The sequence below is a fragment of the Portunus trituberculatus genome, chromosome 45 (assembly GCF_017591435.1).
Source record: "Portunus trituberculatus isolate SZX2019 chromosome 45, ASM1759143v1, whole genome shotgun sequence".
Lineage (NCBI taxonomy): Eukaryota > Metazoa > Arthropoda > Malacostraca > Decapoda > Portunidae > Portunus > Portunus trituberculatus.
Window position 1 is genome coordinate 10346909 of NC_059299.1, and position 18742 is coordinate 10365650.

An 18742-nucleotide genomic window follows, 5' to 3' on the forward strand; every position below is an offset into this window, starting at 1 on the left:
CAATAGTGTATTTCCCATGTTGTCTCTGATCCTTCCATTGACCAGTCCTCCCAACACACCTCTTTACAATTAAAATCTCCCATCATTATAGTTCGTTCACAGCCACCCAACATTTCTTCCAGACATGTTCCTGTATCACTTATCATTTCTTCATATTCCTGTACTGACCATGCATTTGTCTTAGGTGGTACGTACACCACTATGTAGTGCCTCTTTTTCCTTCATTAGTTTCTGCTCTGATCTTTAGCACTTCTGCCTTTCCCATACCTTCTTTCACTTGATCCACCTTTATATCTTTTTAACCAGCAACATCACTCCTCCTCCCATCTTACCTACTCTATTTCTTTTCCAAACATTATATTTCCTTCTCCAACCATCATCAGGTCTTCTCCTCTCTCAGTTTTGTTTCAGTAAGACCCACAATATCTGGGTTCTTGTCCCTCAAGTAATCGTTGAGTTCTAAAATCCCGATATCACTCCATTTATGTTGGAATACATTACATTCCGCTCATACGTAAGTTTCTTTAGTCCTTTCTTGCTGTACTTTTCTGGGTTATGAACCACTTCCTCAGTCTCATATCCAAGATTCTCCAGAAAAACTCTTTCTTCTCCTCTTCTGTCCTCTCTTCATTTTTTCAAAGCCTCCTTTCTCAACTCATTTAACATTTCTCTTTCCTTTTCACCGAGATCTCTTCTCAACCAAATCTTCCTTGTTGTTTCGTGCTGGGCTAGCCTCCATGACTTCTCCACCAATTCATCTACATCCTTTTGTGACTTAAGTTTGATTCTTATTGGCCTCATACCTTCTCCTGTGAACTTTCCAATTCTATGGAGGTCCTCTATTTCTTGTACTAGGTCTTTTCCCTCCTCCTGCACCACATTAATGATATTATTTATCACCTTTTTTATGTTTTTCTCTCTCTCCATTTTACTCGGTGTCTTATCCTCCTCCACACCAAATATCACCACACATCTCTTTTTGTGTGTGTATTTACCTAATTGTATTTACTTAATTGTAACATACGGGAAAAGAGCTATGCTCGTGTTGTCCCGTCTCCATATCTATTAATGTCCAGCTTTTTCTTAAAATCATGAATATTCCTTGCGTTGACCACTTCCACGTCTAAACTATTCCATGCTTCCACCCTTCTATGAGGGAAGCTATATTTTTTCACATCTCTCCTATAAGTGGCCATTTTAGTTTTTCCCATGCCCTCTCGACATTCTTTCATTCCACATACACAGATCTTCCCTATCCATTTTCTCCATGCCAATCATCACTCTGTATATTGCTATCAGGTCTCCCCTTTCTCTTCTGTTTTCCAGGGTCGGAAGTTGCATTCTTTTCAGTCTGTCTTCATAAGTCAAATCTCTTAAGTCAGGCACCATTTTCGTTGCAGCCCTCTGTACTTTCTCTAGTTTCCTTATGTGTTTCTGTGTGTGTGTGTGTGTGTGTGTGTGTGTGTGTGTGTGTGTGTGTGTGTGTGTGTGTGTGTACACGTTGAGAGTTTGATTGATCATCCAGAATCAGGAACTATGCTGGTTAACCATAGCTTGTTACCTAAGCTATTGCTGGGTTACTGAGGCAAATTTTCCAGTATTTTGTGCTCATAACTCAGATTGCTTTTAAGACAAGACACTCATATTCTGTGGCACCATTATATATGAAAAATAACATTGTATAATACAGTGGAGACTCAATACTTGAACGTCTAAATACTAGGACTTTTCAATACTCGAACACAAAAGTTCGATTTAATACTTGAAAAAATACCTGATAGTCGAACGTCCTGGCGTCCCCCTTCCCCCTCCACCATTTGTGACTTGTGCTGCTGCTGTCAACAGAATACAAAACATTCTCCTGCATTCTATCTGTACTTTTTCATTTATATATTTACATTAACCTCAAAGGCTTATTAACAGTGAAAATATCTGGTACTCAAATGGTAGCAAATTTGGTTGTACACAAAGCTCTGTCATCTCCCTTCTCACAGCCTCCACTGTACCGTTTTGATACCATATTCCCATAAAAGCGGTATACCAGTATTACTGTAATACTGGTAAACCAGATGGTGGTGTACATCACTAGTCCCACCACAGTCTTGAGAAAACAACATTCTTCTGCATTGTCAGTAGTTTTTCATTTAGAAACTTTTGACGACACCAAAGAGGCTTATTAGTGATGAAAATAAGAAATCTGGTGAGAGTGCAAGTGTTAGTGAGCCACAGCACTCCATTAGTGGATTCACAGGAATCACACATGAAAAAAGTTACAAAAGACATTTTCATGGATGGTGACTCATATCCTAGTGACCTCCCTCCTCCTCCCCACTCTTCTCCCCTCCTCTTCTAAGTTATCCATCACTAGCCTTCACTTACTGTATGTACAAAACAAAATTATAAAAAAATACAATGAAATTTTTATAAACTAGAGAGGTTTTGCTTAGATTGGAATGAATTACCTGATTTATAGGTATCAATAGTTGAACTTTTTAATACTCGAACAGCCATTTGGAACAAATTGAGTTCGAGTATTGAGTCTCCACTGTATTTTGTTTTTGTATTCTTTGAAATGTAACCAACCTTTAATATTTTTGGGTTTGCCATTCATGGATTTGATTACTCATGAATTAGCTCCAGAAGGGAAAAATATTCAGATGCAGTTTTACATGGGTTTCCACTTCAGTTTTTATGTGCAATACAGCTCACTATATAGCCTCCCTTCTTACTCCATCATACACACAGATGTTTGCATGTATGTACTTGGCACATCAATCCACATTTCCTTTTGCTACTTGATGGTGTTGCTGATCATACAATAGGGTGTCAGTCTTGAGATGTATAATATGTATCTCTACTCTTACCCAGAATGCTTGTGCCGGGAAGGCTTCAGTATTGGCGTGGGCTGTGACCCACTGACGGGTCAGTGTCAGTGTCTGCCTGGAGTGATTGGAGACAACTGTGATGGATGCCCATACAGGTATTCATTTATGTTAATGTTAAGTAAAATTTAGGGACAGGAATGTGTCATAAGTTGAAGCTTCATATCCTGCATTGTTATGATGTTTTCTTTGTATATATGAATTTATGAGTAATATCTGAAAAAAAATATATTTTAGTTAACTTGTCTAGACATAAGCTTTTGACAGTATCAGTTAAGAACCGTTCAGGCAGAAATATTTGATGTTGGCAGGTGGGTACTTGTGGAAGGCTATGGATGTCAAGAATGTGGTGAATGTGTCCATGCTCTTCTGGACACTACTGATGAACTTTCCCACCTTATTGAACCCACTATAAGTGAGTTCAAGGTATGTACACACTCAGCACATTTTGGGTAACTTGGCATTTCAGGTATGCATACTTACCAGATTTCAGAGAGAGAGAGAGTTACCACTTTATTTATAGCTGCAAAATGAATTGCATAATTGATTTGTCCATACCAGAGTGCTGCATACAGTGTCTTTCTGCACCAACGCCTTGATGTCATTAACTCCACTGTGATCCAACTTGAACCTCAAGTTCGTCTGATGGACTTTGATGAGATGGAGACGTCTTCTGTGGATGGTCCTCTTGATGACCTCATGAAGGAAGCCCAGGCATTGGCCTCTCAAGTGGGTGAATTTTTTATCAGAATTATGCATTTGAAGTAGAATGATTTGTTAAGTTTTACTGCCTATATAAAACTATGAAATAGTTTCTTTATCTGATCATGACTTTCTTTTTCAGACTAGAATTGTAGGAGACCGTGCTGGAGCAGCAGCTAAGGAAGGCTATGAAGTGCACATTGAAGCTCTCAGAGAGCTGGAGCACATGGAGGCTGCCTTTTTCCTCTGCCGGGATATTATTCAAGGAATCAACAAACTTGTCATTGGTCTTGAGACAGGCACTGGTGAGAGATGCATGGTGTTCATTTTATCAAATGTGTTTAACTATGGAATTAATTAATGCAATACAATTTATCAGATCCTATGAAATAAAGTAATAACTTTTCAGGCATTTTGCTGTTCTTGCATTATTTACCTTTGCTAAACTTTGACATGAAATATCCATAGGAGCTGAACTAGAGCAAGCCATTAGTGAAGCAGAAGCTATTGTAGCTGACATGGAGATACGAGATTTTGGTGGCCAAAATGACGCTGTAGAACTGGAGCTGGAATTGGCAAAAGAGATATTGGAGAACATGAAGAACCTATTAGATCCAGTAAAGGTGAGAAAAGACTATAAAAAAATAATTTTCTTATACAGTTATTTGGTTTTCAAAAATTTTGAATTTTGCACACAGACTCAATTCTAAATGCTAACAAGGAATTGAAGTTATTTGATTAAAAAGAATAACCTTTTCTTCACCCCCATAGACTCAGAGTGAAGACATTGAGATGTATAAACAGCACCTGAGCACTTTTGAAGAAAGGGTAAAGGAGATAATTGATTATATCCAGATTTCAAAGCAGAAGTTAAAGGACGCTAAGGATATCATAGAAAACAACAAAAATCTTGGGTATGTTACATTATGAGTATTACATCGTTCCTGTCAGTAAATCGATCTTTTATTTCCTTGTTGTTTTTTATCTATGTTTTTATGTTTTATTTTGTGACTTGCTTCTCCATTTAAGATATAATATAAGCTTACAATTTGTAAATTAACCCCTTCCCAACAATTTTTTTGTTAAAAACGTTTCTTTTTCAGACTAAATTTTTTTTTATTTTGATTCTATATAGTATTTTTCTTGCTGATTATGAAATCTTTACTTCAGAGGAATAGCATTATCTATTGATAGATGAACAAAGAAGTACAGATTATGTCATTGTATAAAGAATTGAATTATGTTGTGAGTATATGCAATAGACCCATTACTCATTACCTTCTTGTGTCAATGGTATAGCATTTCATAAGAATTTCAGGTAATGTCGTCTTTCAGTTCCCAGGTTCTGAAGAAGAAACTGGATGAGATCCGTCTTCTATCAGGTGTTACTGAAGACAACAACAAGGAGGCAACAAGCCTGGTAGATCAAGCCAGAGACAATCATGCCAACTCTACCAATAATTTTGACTATCTTGGTAAATATGATTTTCTCTGCATTTCATCTTTATGAGATATGAAGGCAGTAAGAAAGTAGATTGAATGTTCATGTCATTATAAAGGTGGGTTCACACATGTCAGTATGTGGCTGGAAATGCTAGCCATTAGAGTTATTGGCTAAATTTTAGTGCCTAGCAGATGAAGATGCTGGCTGCAAAACAAGACCAATACACAGGTGCAGTACATAGCGCGGTTAATGGGTGCCAAAAGTGGGAGTCTACAGGGACCACGCGAGCGGAGGTGGGTATGGGCGGAGCTATGCTACGTCATAACTGACTGTCGCCTGCGTGTGCCATGTTGTGTACCTATTCAAAGCGCGCTATGTACCACCTGACTTTTTTGCAATTGCCACGCATGGTACTTTCTGCGCTCAGTACTTCCATGCACAGTACCTACACCTGTGTATGTTGGTCTTTTCCAGCCAGTAGCAGCTTTGTTTACATTGTGATGTTGCAGAAAAAGGTTTCAACATGTGGTGTCCAGAACTGGAGAGGAAGATGTTGGAGATGTTGAGGGAAAAACAGCATGTTCAGGACCCAAAAAATTAAATGTACAGCAAAATCAGCTAATGTAGAATGGCTTTTGATGAGATCGGTGCCACTCTCCAAGTATTGTTTTCCTTTCTGCAGGGTCTTGTTGGAGGTGAGGGCTGAATATTCGTGATGATTTAATTTTATCAATTGTGCATCGTCTTTTGAAGATGAATACTTTTCCTATAAGAATTGCAGGCTAATTTAGTAAAATTATGATCTTTGAAGTTATTGGTTGGGGTTAAGACAGAAATTTACTGGGCATAATCTCACAGTTACACATTTAAAGTTGGCTTTATTGCTGTTTCGTCCAATACACCATATATAACATCTTTTTGGGTAGCTGTTTGTTTATATTCACTTCCCACCAACCAGCCGATACTTCCCAGCTACCATGCATGGCCACATTTTGGTTAGGAGGGCTCTGTCGATGCTTCTAGCGGCTAGCATTTTCAGCCGCATATTGACACATGTGAACCTGTTTTGAGAATAATAGAAGCAAGGCAGAAAAATTAGTTCATGTGCATCTCTAAACACAGTGAATGATGTGGAGCGTCTACGCAGCAGTAAGACTACCCTTAATGACTCTGTGGTGAAGACAATGGAGGAGCTGCAGGAGGCCAAGTTACCTGCCCGGCAAGCACAGGGCCATGCATATGAGCTGGAGCAAAGGGTGGGTGGTGGTGACAATGGTGGCAGTGGTGGTGTCAGTTGAACTAGTCCTGAGAATTGTTAGGTTATAGCATTTATTATTAGATCTTGGACATTAAAAGTTGTGTCTAATTGTGGAAGTATTTACAGGGGTATATACAAATCCAGTTTGCTTGGATCATTTCATAAGTAACCTATTTTTTTTAAATCATTTGCAGTGTTAAAGATTTTATTTTGATAAATTAGATAGAATATGTAATGAAAGACTGTGAAATATTAGATTGCTTATACACACAGGCACAGAACTTAGACAGTCTGTTACAAGATACTCGAGACGTGGCAGAATATGCTCTTGGAGCAGCCAATGCCTACAAGAACATTGTCTCAGCCATTGATGAAGCATACAACACCTCTCTGTCTGCAAACACGTCAGCATTCATGGTAAGCACATAGTTTTTTGTGATAACATGTATGTTCACCTCTAAGTAAAGTTGATTCTCTTAATATTGTTATTTTGGGTGATACAAGTGGCACATCAGATTGTCTCACAGTAAGTAGTGTGAGTAAGTTTATCTTTCAGAAACAGGAAATTCATGCATTGTTGGAAAGGGTTCTAACTTCATTAAGAAGAAACAATTTAATGAAGAAATAGTATATGTTTGTGTGTGTATTTATTTGACTGTGACACAGAGAAAAAGTGAGACTATCTTTTTAGCATATCCACTAGTATTAAACTTTTCCTAAAAGTCATGAATACTTTTTTCATAAACCCATCTCATTCAGATTGTTCTAGATTTTATGGGCTTGAAGTGTGGCTGACATTCAGTAATGTTCATTTAAACTTCAAGGGAGGATTTCCATAATCTCACCTCCACATTCTCCCATTTGCTTAACAATACACACACACACAACACACGCCCGGTAGCTCAGTGGTTAGAGCGCTGGCTTCACAAGCCAGAGGATCGGGGTTCGATTCCTCGGCCGGGTGGAGATATTTGGGTGTGTCTCCTTTCACGTGTAGCCCCTGTTCACCTAGCAGTGATTAGGTACGGGATGTAAATTGAGGAGTTGTGACCTTGTTGTCCCGGTGTGTGGTGTGTGCCTGGTCTCACGCCTATCCAAAGATCAGAAATAATGAGCTCTGAGCTCATTCCATCTGGCTGTCTCGTCAGAGACTGCAGCAGATCAAACAAACAATGAAACAGTGAAACACACACACAGAGACAGAGTGGGTAAAGGAGGAGGAGTCATGATGATGTTAAGGAAGGAGATAGTGGTAAATCAAGTTGAGTTTGGGGAAGGAAAATCAGAAATACTGTATATTAAGATACATATTAATAAAAAGGAGTTAACAATCATTGGAACATATGCGCCACCAAAAACAAACTCATGGACTAACCAAGAATATAAAGACATGATAAATGACACAATAAGAAGTCTTACAAGAATCATTAAAGAAAGGAGAAAAGTTATATTGGTAGGAGATTTCAACTGTAAGGAGGTGGACTTGGAAAATTATGAAAGTGGTATGGGGGAAGATGCCTGGTGAGATAGATTCCTGAACCTAATGATAGATAATTTGATGGTCCAAAGAGTAAAGGAAAACACAAGATTCAGAGGAAACGATGAGCCGGCGAGATTGGACAAGGGATATACAAATTAACGATGATATAAGATATAAGTGCCCATTGGGAAAGAGTGACCATATAATGTTAGAAATGGATATAGAAGAAGGAAAGGAAGATAGAGATGAATCATACAAAGGAGACCGATTAAATTACAGAAAGCCTGATATTGAGAACCTCAAGAGCTATTTTGAAAATTTAAACTGGGTGGAAATGGAAAACTCAGAAACGGTTCAAGAGAAATATAACTTATTTTTGGAAATATACAAAACAGGAGTCAGGGAATATGTCCCAAAATATAGACCTAAAGAAGAAGGAAAGAAAGATTGGTTTAATGCAAGATGTGCTAGGGCAAAGGAGAAATGAGATGGAGCATGGAAAAGGTGGAGAAGAAACAAGAAATCCAGAAAATAAGGAAAACTTCAAAACAGCAAGAAATGAATATGCTAAGGTGAGAAAGGAAGAAGAAAGGAACTATGAAAAGGACATTGTCGAAAAATGTAAGGAACAACCAAAATTGTTCTACAGATTCATAAATGGAAAAATAAGACAAAAAGAAACAATAGAACGGTTAAAAGGAGAGAACGGAATGGTGGAAGACCCAAAAAGTATGGCAGAACTGTTAAATAGTAAATTTCATGAGGTCTTTACTAAGGAATCCAAATTTGAAAGACCACAGGGTAATACACAGACTGTCCATATGAAAGAGATTAAAGTAACCAAGCTTGAAATAAAAATGTTGATGACAGAACTAGATGAGAAAAAGGCAATGGAACCGGATGAAGTCTCAGGCAGAATACTGAAAGAATGTAGGGGAAGAACTAGCAAGTCCTATATACATCATAAAATGCTCAATAGAAAATGGAACAGTGCCTGTGGAGTGGAAAAGAGCTGAGGTGGTTCCCATATATAAGAGCAGAAGGAAGGAAGAACCTTTTAAATTACAGACCGGTATCACTAACTAGTGTAATATGCAAGATGTGTGAAAAAGTAATAAAGAAGTAATGGATTGAGTTTCTCGAAGACAACAAATTATTATCAAATAGCCAATTTGGTTTTAGAAAAGGTCGGTCATGTGTAACAAACTTATTGAGTTTCTACTCTAGAATAATTGATAAAGTACAAGAGAGAGAGGGATGGATTGACTGTATTTATTTAGATTTAAAAAAGGCATTTGATAAAGTGCCACATGAAACATTACTATGGAAGTTAGAGGAGAAGGGTGGCTTAAAAGGAAGCACATTGAGATGGATGAAAAATTACTTGAGGGGGGAGAGAAATAAGGACGATAGTTAAAGATATGAAGTCCAAGTGGAGAACAGTAGACAGCGGAGTGCCACAGGGGTCAGTATTGGCACCAATACTTTTTCTCGTATATATAAACGACATGCCAGAGGGAGTGAACAGCTACATAAATCTGTTTGCGGACGATGCGAAACTGTGCAGAGTCATTAAACAAAAAGAGGATTGTGGAATACTACAGGAAGACTTAAAGAAGATCTGGAAATGGAGTAAAAAATGGGAGATGGAATTCAATGTGGACAAAAGCCATGTCATGGAAATGGGAAAAAGTTAAAAACGACCAGTGGGAATCTATAAGATGGGAGATGGAGTAGAACTAGAAAAGATAAAAAAGAAAAGGACTTGGGAGTGACAATGGAAGAAAACAATCAACTGGTAAGCCATATTGATAGAATTTTCAGAGACATAACTTACTAAGAAATATTGGATTAGCATTTCACTATATGGACAAAGAAATGATGAAGAAATTGATAAGTACTAAAATAAGACCTAGATTGGAATATGCAGGAGTTGTGTGGATCCCCATAAAAGAAACACATAAGGAAATTGGAGAGACTACAAAAAATGGCTACAAGAATGGTTCCAGAATTTAAAGGGATGACATATGAGGAGAGACCAAAAGCTATGGATCTACCAACCCTGGAACAGAGAAGAGAGAGGGAATCTGATACAAGTTTATAAATTGATTAACGGAATGGATCAAGTGGATAATGAGAAACTAATCCTGAGAGAAGAATATGACATTAGAAGCACAAGATCGCATAGTAAGAAACTGAGGAAGGGAAGATGTCTGAGAGATGTTAAAAAATTTAGTTTCCTGCAAAGATGTATTGAGACTTGGAACAGTTTGAGTGAGGAAGTGGTGTCAGCAAAGAGTGTACATAGTTTTAAAGAAAAATTGGATAAGTATAGATATGGAGACGGGACCACACAAGCATAAAGCCCAGGCCCTGTAAAACTACAACAAGGTAAATACACACACACACACACACACACACACACACACACACACACACACATACACACACACACACACACACACACAGACAGGGATGATATAAGGAGTTGAGAAATTACTTTGGAAATGTGGAGTGGTGCGAAATGTACCAGGAAACAAACATGCAGTTAAAATATGAAAAATTTATGGAAATATATAGTAAGGCCGCAGAGAACTTTGTGCCAAAATATACTAAGAAAATCTTAAAGGGAGATCAATGGTTTAACAAAACCTATGACAAGGCAAAAAGGGAGAAGGAGAAGGCATGGGAAAAATACAAGATAAATAATGAGGAAGTGGAGAGAGAAGCATATAAGAATGCAAGAAATAAATATGTTCAAGTGAGAAGAAGGGCACAACAAGAATTTGAACAGAGAATAGTGGAGAATTGTGCAAGTGATCCCAAAATGTTTTATAAATTCATTAATGGTAAATTACAGAAAAAAGAAACAGTTGATGAATTAAAGGTTGGAGACTATATATATATATATATATATATATATATATATATATATATATATATATATATATATATATATATATATATATATATATATATATATATGAAGATACAAGTGTCATTGTTGAAAAATTGAATGAGAATTTCTGCAAAGTATTCACAGAAGAAACACAATTCAATCGATGGATGATACCTGTGACAAAATGGATGCAAGAAATTATAGTAACAGAGTGACATTGCAAAAGTTTTTAGTCAATTAGATGTTAACAAGGCAATGGGACCAGATGGTGTGTCTGGAAGAATGTTAAAAGAATGTCAAGAGCAGTTGCTAGATCCAATTTTAGATTTAACAAGAACATCTATCAACACGGGACAGGTGCCAGTAGAATGGAAAAGGGCAAATGTAGTACCAATCTACAAAAGTGGATGTCGCATGGAACCATTGAATTATAGACCTGTTTCTTTGACTAGCATTATGTGTAAGATATGTGAAGAAGTGATCAAAAGCAAGTGGTGTGAGTTCCTGGAAAACAAAGAAATACTAAGTGAGAAACAGTTTGGCTTTAGGAAAGGGAAATCGTGTGTATCAAATTTGCTTTGTTTCTAATCAAGAGTGGTCGATATTTTACAAGAGAGGGATGGATGGGTTGATTGTGTATACCTAGACTTAAAAAAAGCATTTGATAAAGTACCACATAATAGATTGATGTGGAAGTTGAGTAGTATCGGAGGAATAAGGGGAAATCTGACGGAGTGGATGAGAAATTATTTGACAGGTAGAGAAATGAGGACGGTAGTGAAGGGAGTGAAGTCAAAGTGGAGGAAGGTAACCAGTGGAGTTCCCCAAGGTTCGGTGCTTGGTCCCATCACGTTCCTGATCTATATAAATGACATGCCAGAGGGAGTGAGAAGTTATATGAATATGTTTGCAGATGATGCAAAGATTATGAGGAGAGTGAGGAATATGCATGACTAATATACTGCAGAAGGACTTGGACAAAATATATGATTGGAGCAGGACGTGGCAAATAGAATTCAATACCAACGAAAGCTGTGTAATGAGTAGATATAGACCATATAAAGACTACCAGCTGGGGGGAAGACTGTAATTGAAGTCAGTGAAGAAAAAGACTTGGGAGTGACTGTACAGAGTAATCTGTCCCCAGAAAAGCACATTAATAGAATATTTTGAAAAACATACAGCATGCTCCAAAGTATAGGATGGGCATTTAATTACGTATCTGGACGGGAACATGATAAAGAAAACATTGACCACCCTGACTAGGCCACAGTTGGAATATGCATCAGTAATTTGGTCACCATACATGAAGAAACATGTCAAGAAACTGGAAAGAGTGCAGAGGTTAGCAACAAGAATGATACCAGACTTTAAGGAGGTACTGTATGAGGAGAGGTTAAATAGGCTGGAATTAAGCATGTTGGAAGAAAGAAGAGTCAGAGGGAATATAATAACAATGTTCAAAATAGTACATGGAGTGGACATATTGGATAGGGAGAACCTGATCACGATGGCATCCAGTAATTACCTAAGAGGACACCCAAAGAAAATACTGAAGGACTCCTGCACGAGCGACATCAAGAAGTATAGCTTCCCATATCGGAGCATTGATGCATGGAACAAACTGAGCGTGGATGTGGTGTGTGCGGCGAGTGTCAGTCAAATGAAGGAAAAATTGGACAAGTGTGGACAAAGAGATAGGACATAGAGAGCTACGGCTCGAGCCCTGTAATCACAAATAGGTAACACACACACACACACACACACACACACACACACACACACACACACACACACACACACACACACACACAAGGGGTATACAAATGAATGATGATATAAGATATAAGTGCCCATTGGAAAAGAGTGACCATGTAATATTAGAAATGGATATAGAAGAGGGAAAGGAAGACAGAGACGAATCATACAAAGAAAATGATAAAACTACAGAAAGGCTGATATTGAGAACCTCAAGAATGATTTTAAAAACATTAACTGGGAGGAGATGGATAACTCAGAGAGGGTGCAAGAGAAATACAAACTTATTTTTGGAAATATACAAAACAGGAGTCAGGGAATATGTCCAAAATATAGACCTAAAGAAGAAGGAAAGAAAGATTGGTTTAAAAGGAGAGAATGGGATGGTGGAGGACCCAAAAAGTATGGCAGAACTGTTAAATAGTAAATTTTAGGAGGTCTTTACTAAGGAATCCAAATTCAAAAGACATTAGGGTAAACAGTTGTATTAAGAGTTATCAAAGAGTTATCAAAACCAGGGAGGATTGTCTGCTTTTACAGGAAGATAGAAACAAGATCTATGAATGGAGTAGGAAGTGGAAATTGGAGTTAAATGCCAAGAAATATCACATAAAAAGAGCAAAAGAAGACCGGTATGGAATTATTTAATTTGAGAGGAACAAATAATGAAGACTAAAGAGGAAAAAGGTCTGGAAGTGATTATTCAGGAAAATCTGAGACCTGAAAAATACGTAAGCAAGATACTTCATATATCATATAAAATGTTAACTAACATAAGAGTGGCATTTCAATACATGGACAAAGACATGATGAAAAAATCATTACAAGCATGATACATCTAAGGCTGGAATTTGCAGCAGTGATATGGTCTCTGAGTGCTAAAAAGGATCAAATAATATTAGAAAGGATGCAGAAGATTGCTACAAAGATGGTGCCAGAACTAAAGGACCTAACATATGAAGAACGACTGAAGGAAATGGGACTGCCAACCTTACAAGATAGAAGAGAATGAGGGGATGTAATAACAATGTACAAGATGTCAATGGCATTGAAAAGATAGACAGGGAAGACCTAGTGCTGGTGACAGAAGAAGATGGAAGGACAAGAGAACATGCAGTAGTGGTGTGGTCTCCGAGTGCTAAAAAGGATAAAAGAAGATTAGAAAAGGATACAGAAGATTGCTACAAAGATGGTACCAGAACTAAAGGACTTAGCATATGAAGAACGACTAAAGGAAATGGGACTCCCAACTTTACAAGATAGAAGAGAACAAATGGACGCAATAACAATGTACAAGATAGTCAATGGAATTGAAAAGATTGACAAGGAAGACCTGGTGCTGGTGACAGAAGAAGATGGAAGGACAAGAGGATATGTAAAGATCAGGATGAGGCTACTTGTGTGTGTGTGTGTGTGTGTGTATATATATATATATATATATATATATATATATATATATATATATATATATATATATATATATATATACACAGGCAACTCCCGTTTGATAAAGATTCACTAAATAAAATTTCGCTACAACGAAGGTTTCATTTTACTACCATCTGCTCGTTTAACGAACACCAAACTCGCTTTAACGAAGTTTTGTCCAGGTAATTTTTTCCAAGTTTGAAAGCCCCGCCGTATTACGCAAGCCGACAGGCTTTTCAATACACCAGGAGCTGCTAATACTAAGGCCTGCCTCAGGATATATCCTGGGACACCTATAGAATCAAGATCAAAATCAAGGTCAAGCCTCTCATGGACAACACGCACATCACTCATTCCCCTGTTCAAAATATAACAGCGTCGCCAGCAGCTGACCACCAAAATGCCCTGCAATGTGGCCTAGTGTTTGTAAGAAGACCAAGAAGTCTCTTACTATCGAAGTGAAGCTGTATATTATTCACAGACACGAGAGAGGTGAGAAAACTATAGCACTGCTTTCCACCATCTTGACTCCATCTACTGGTGAGACCGTATCTTCCTTGCAAGTTAAAAGAACCACCTGAACTCGTGACTCTACAATGGATAAAATGGAAAGCCTTGTGGAAATGTGGTACATAAGTTTTGTATGCGGTACAATGATGCTCACTTTGTTTACATTCCACAGGTTGCCGGTTAGTATCTTTCCCGTTTCACTCTCCCTCCCTTCATAAATTTAAGATCATCAACATTATAAAATTACGTACATACATACATTAGTGTACATTATAATGACTTAAATTAAACTGCTTAAATATTTAACTTCATAATTTTTACTTTCATTAAACCTTTCACTGTACAATGATGCACTCTCGTTTTGCTTACTCTCAATGGAAGTTAAAGTCAGGGGTTAAACTTGTTATAATCAGTTTGCTTAACAAAGTGTTTTTTAGAAACGTAACCCCTTCGTTAAGCGGAGTTTGTCTGTGTATATATATATATATATATATATATATATATATATATATATATATATATATATATATATATATATACAGTAAGTTCTCATTATACGGTACATATGCGTTCCTGAAACCCTTACCGTAAATCGAAATTACCATATACTGAACCCATTATAACATGTAATAATAGGGAATGCATTCAGCACGTCAAGTCACCCATACAGAAATCAAAATACATGAGAATAGTCATAAAAAAAATATATATATAAAGTACTGCGCAAAAGAAATAAACAAAATGTTTTTATTTATCTTTCACTCACCATATATTCTATCAAATGATGTCCCTCCCGAGGCTAAGGGACTGTAGGGATTTCAGCCCATACTCATCTTCCACAGAATAGGCAGACAAGGATAAGATGTTGTTGTAGATGGAAGACTGTTTGGTTTTTTCTTGTTTTTTCATCATAGATTTCTTGATAAATCTTGACACTTTTCTCTACGTCATGAGCCACTTTGCTACTCCTGACAGAATTTTGGTCACATTCCTTCAGGGTTTCCAGAGCTTTTTCGATACCACCGAGATTTTCTCTTAGAGTTTTAATGTCCAGGCCATGCACAGGTTCTTCATCCTCGTCTCCCTCTTTTTCTGCTTCCTGTGATGCCTTGTCTAGCTCTATAGTTCATCATTTGAGAGAGGTTCAACATGGCTTTCCAAAAGATTTTGAACATCATCATCATCAACTTCATCAAAACCAGCCCTATGGCACAGATTTACTGTGTCATTTCTGATTGCACCGATGTTGTCTTCAGCGAAGCCTGGGAAGTCATGTGTGCATTCTGGCCATACTTTATTCCACGCTAAGTTCATGGTAGACATCTTCACTTCATCCCAAGATGACTTGATGTTATCTACGGCGTGCTTGATGTTATACGACTTCCACCATTCTCTGATAGTGGGCTTGCCAGGCCCATCTGTGCACTTTATCACTTGCTGCATGGTTCACTGCTGGTAGTAGGGTTTTAAATGTTAGACATAATTATTATGAATATATTTGTAAGCGTAGTAGGCTTTAAATGTTTGCCATAATTATTATGACTATATTTGCACTTACAATAGACCCTTTAATATTCCATTGATTCATCTAATTAGTAATGCATGTAAGTAATATGTAATGTAGTTAAAAAAAAAAAAAAAAAAAAAAAAAAGGGTGGGAAGGAAGAGAAAACAGGCTCTAAGGATGGTCAAGTTAAAGTAATTACTGTGAGTGGCGGGGAGGTATGGCGTGGATGACGCCATCACCCCTGCTCCCCCGCTCTCGGCCCTCTTGGATGACATGAGTAGATACCGTATCTGTGAATTTTTCTTACCGTATATCGAATCGAGGGTAGTAATTTCCAAATACCATAACTGTGAATTTACCGGATAAAGAACTACCATATAATGAGGACTTACTATGTGTGTATATATATATATATATATATATATATATATATATATATATATATATATATATATATATATATATATATACAGGTAACTCTTGATTTAATATACGCATTTTTGTTAAGACGTGACCAAAAAATATTATGATTAATTAAATTTGCACGATTGGTTTGCTTATATGTGATTTGGCCCAACCGCATTTTTAAACTGAGCGCCAGACACAATTTCAAACTGAGTGCCAGAGAGTGGACAGCGACGGCAGGTGCTTGTGAGGGATGAAGACATTGGTGTCCTGCATTTAATTTTGTACTAGTGTTTGATTTTATACTGTGGGGTTATTTTTGATAAGTGGATTTTTGATAAAGTGGAAAAGCTCAGAGGAAGATGGTGACTGACTGTGGTGTGAGTGGTGAAGGCAGTGACGCAGTGAGTGTTGTGTTTATGTATTCTTTGTTTTGTTGTTTTCTCTTATTATTTTTTGCTTTTTCTTATTTTTTATTTATTTATTTATTTATTTATTTTTTTGCTTTTCCCTTTGATTTAAATACACTTCTAGTATTTAGATTGGTAAATAATAAAAACATGTTAATTTAGCCAAATAAATAGTTATTTTGTACAAATTTTTTTTTGACCACATCCCACATCCCTCCCCTATTATCTATTGTTTCTTATGAGAATTATAACTTAGTTTTACACAAATTTTGATATACACGATGCCTCTTGGAACGTATATATCACATAAATCTAGAGTTACCTGTATATGTGTGTGTGTACGGTTATACGTATATATACAGTCAACCCTCCGCTATTGCACCTAATTGGTGCATATATCACTGCACAATAGCTGAAATCACGATAGCAGAAATAAAGAACCTAAGGGTAATAAGTCAAATTGACACTAGGATCTATCTCCAAGCTGTCATTTTTTGTAACTTTTTGCCCATTTTTTTTAACATATAATTGTATAAAAATGAAGAAATAATACAGTACTAAAAACTTACATAATCAAAAAACAACATAATAAGAGCAATCATAATAACAATGTGAATAAAATGCTTCTTGCTGCCACCAGACACTATTTTTTCTGTAGGTGGTGGCACAAAAGTCCTTACTGTTGCTTTATTGCCATGTTTCTTGGCATAATCTACCATTTGTAGATTATGTTGAGTATATATATACAATAATACTCCGCTTAACGAACGTTTGTCTAATGAATTTCCTGTTTAACGTACTATATAAAGTTAGACCAAAAAGTTTGCATAACGTACAACCACATCCGTTTTAGCAAATTTTCTGGGTTTGAATTTCCCGGGTGAAGGACCGAGCGCGGCAGCTACGCTGTGATTGGCTGGTTTCAAGCCTCTGTCTCTAGCGCTCATGTAGCTGGATCCAAGATTCTTTAACAACGTCAGAATAATCTCCTGCCACGAAATGGCTTTCATGAAAGCTTGGAGGGACAGTGACAAGGTTGCTATCAGGTTGCTCTTAGAATGATGGGAACACCATCTCTGGAGGTGGTGTTACTGTCTTATATATGCATTATGTTCACAAAACGACATTTCTATTAGCTTTTTACAAACCTTGCCCCCAAGAAAGGATTATTTTGTAATGCATAAGTGAAACCTTACATGGAATACCAAAAAATAAAACAAACATGAGATGACCAAAGACGGCGGAGACTCACGGTGACTCAGCCGCTTCTTCTTCTTCTTGTGACCCTTTTAGCTTGAGCTTTGTCTTTCACCACGACATTTTATGTTTCCACTCCTCTGTTGCCTGCTATAATGGATATCATATCTTAGTATTCATATATGCTCATGCTATAAGGATAACCTGGACTCCGTGGCACTGAGTGATAGTGAATTACTAATGAAATACTGCGGTATTTCATTAGTAATTCACTATATAGTGTGTGTGTGTGTGTATATATATATATATATATATATATATATATATATATATATATATATATATATATATATATATATGTATATATAGGGTGTTTCACGAGTTGTGGTACTTACTCAGGGATATGATAGTTTGGGTGATGCTGAGTAAAAAATATTCTATACACATATAGTGGTTTTTGCTTTGTTTGATAAAAAAATGGTAAATGAAAATTAAGTGTGGCGAGCGGCCGGGTATGTGTTGCGGGGACCGCTCTCTCAGGCGGGACACAACCCGTGCAGCGATATCTCTGTCTTTAGAGAAACATTAATTGAAAGTATACACTTTGGGACTTGAAATCTTTAGAAAGGCTGCATCTAAAATGTTTCAATAATTTCATTAGCATTTAGAATACAGTACACGGCCCGGTAGCTCAGTGGTTAGAGCGCTGGCTTCACAAGCCAGATGACCGGGGTTCGATTCCCCGGCCGGGTGGAGATATTTGGGTGTGTCTCCTTTCACGTGTAGCCCCTGTTCACCTAGCAGTGAGTAGGTACGGGATGTAAATCGAGGAGTTGTGACCTTGTTGTCCCCGATGTGTGGT

General features: G+C 37.2%; 1 protein-coding gene across 1 annotated transcript in view; it reads left to right on the forward strand.

Annotated features, from left to right (window-relative positions):
- LOC123519257 (laminin subunit alpha-like) overlaps positions 1-18742 on the forward strand; it is a 235179-nt gene that overhangs the window by 141941 nt on the left and 74496 nt on the right. The window contains exons 34-42 of the mRNA XM_045280389.1: positions 2869-2980; positions 3194-3308; positions 3444-3611; positions 3727-3889; positions 4053-4207; positions 4356-4498; positions 4920-5059; positions 6151-6284; positions 6560-6703. Coding sequence (XP_045136324.1) covers positions 2869-2980; positions 3194-3308; positions 3444-3611; positions 3727-3889; positions 4053-4207; positions 4356-4498; positions 4920-5059; positions 6151-6284; positions 6560-6703 — 1274 coding nt within the window. The remainder of the gene's footprint in view (positions 1-2868; positions 2981-3193; positions 3309-3443; positions 3612-3726; positions 3890-4052; positions 4208-4355; positions 4499-4919; positions 5060-6150; positions 6285-6559; positions 6704-18742) is intronic.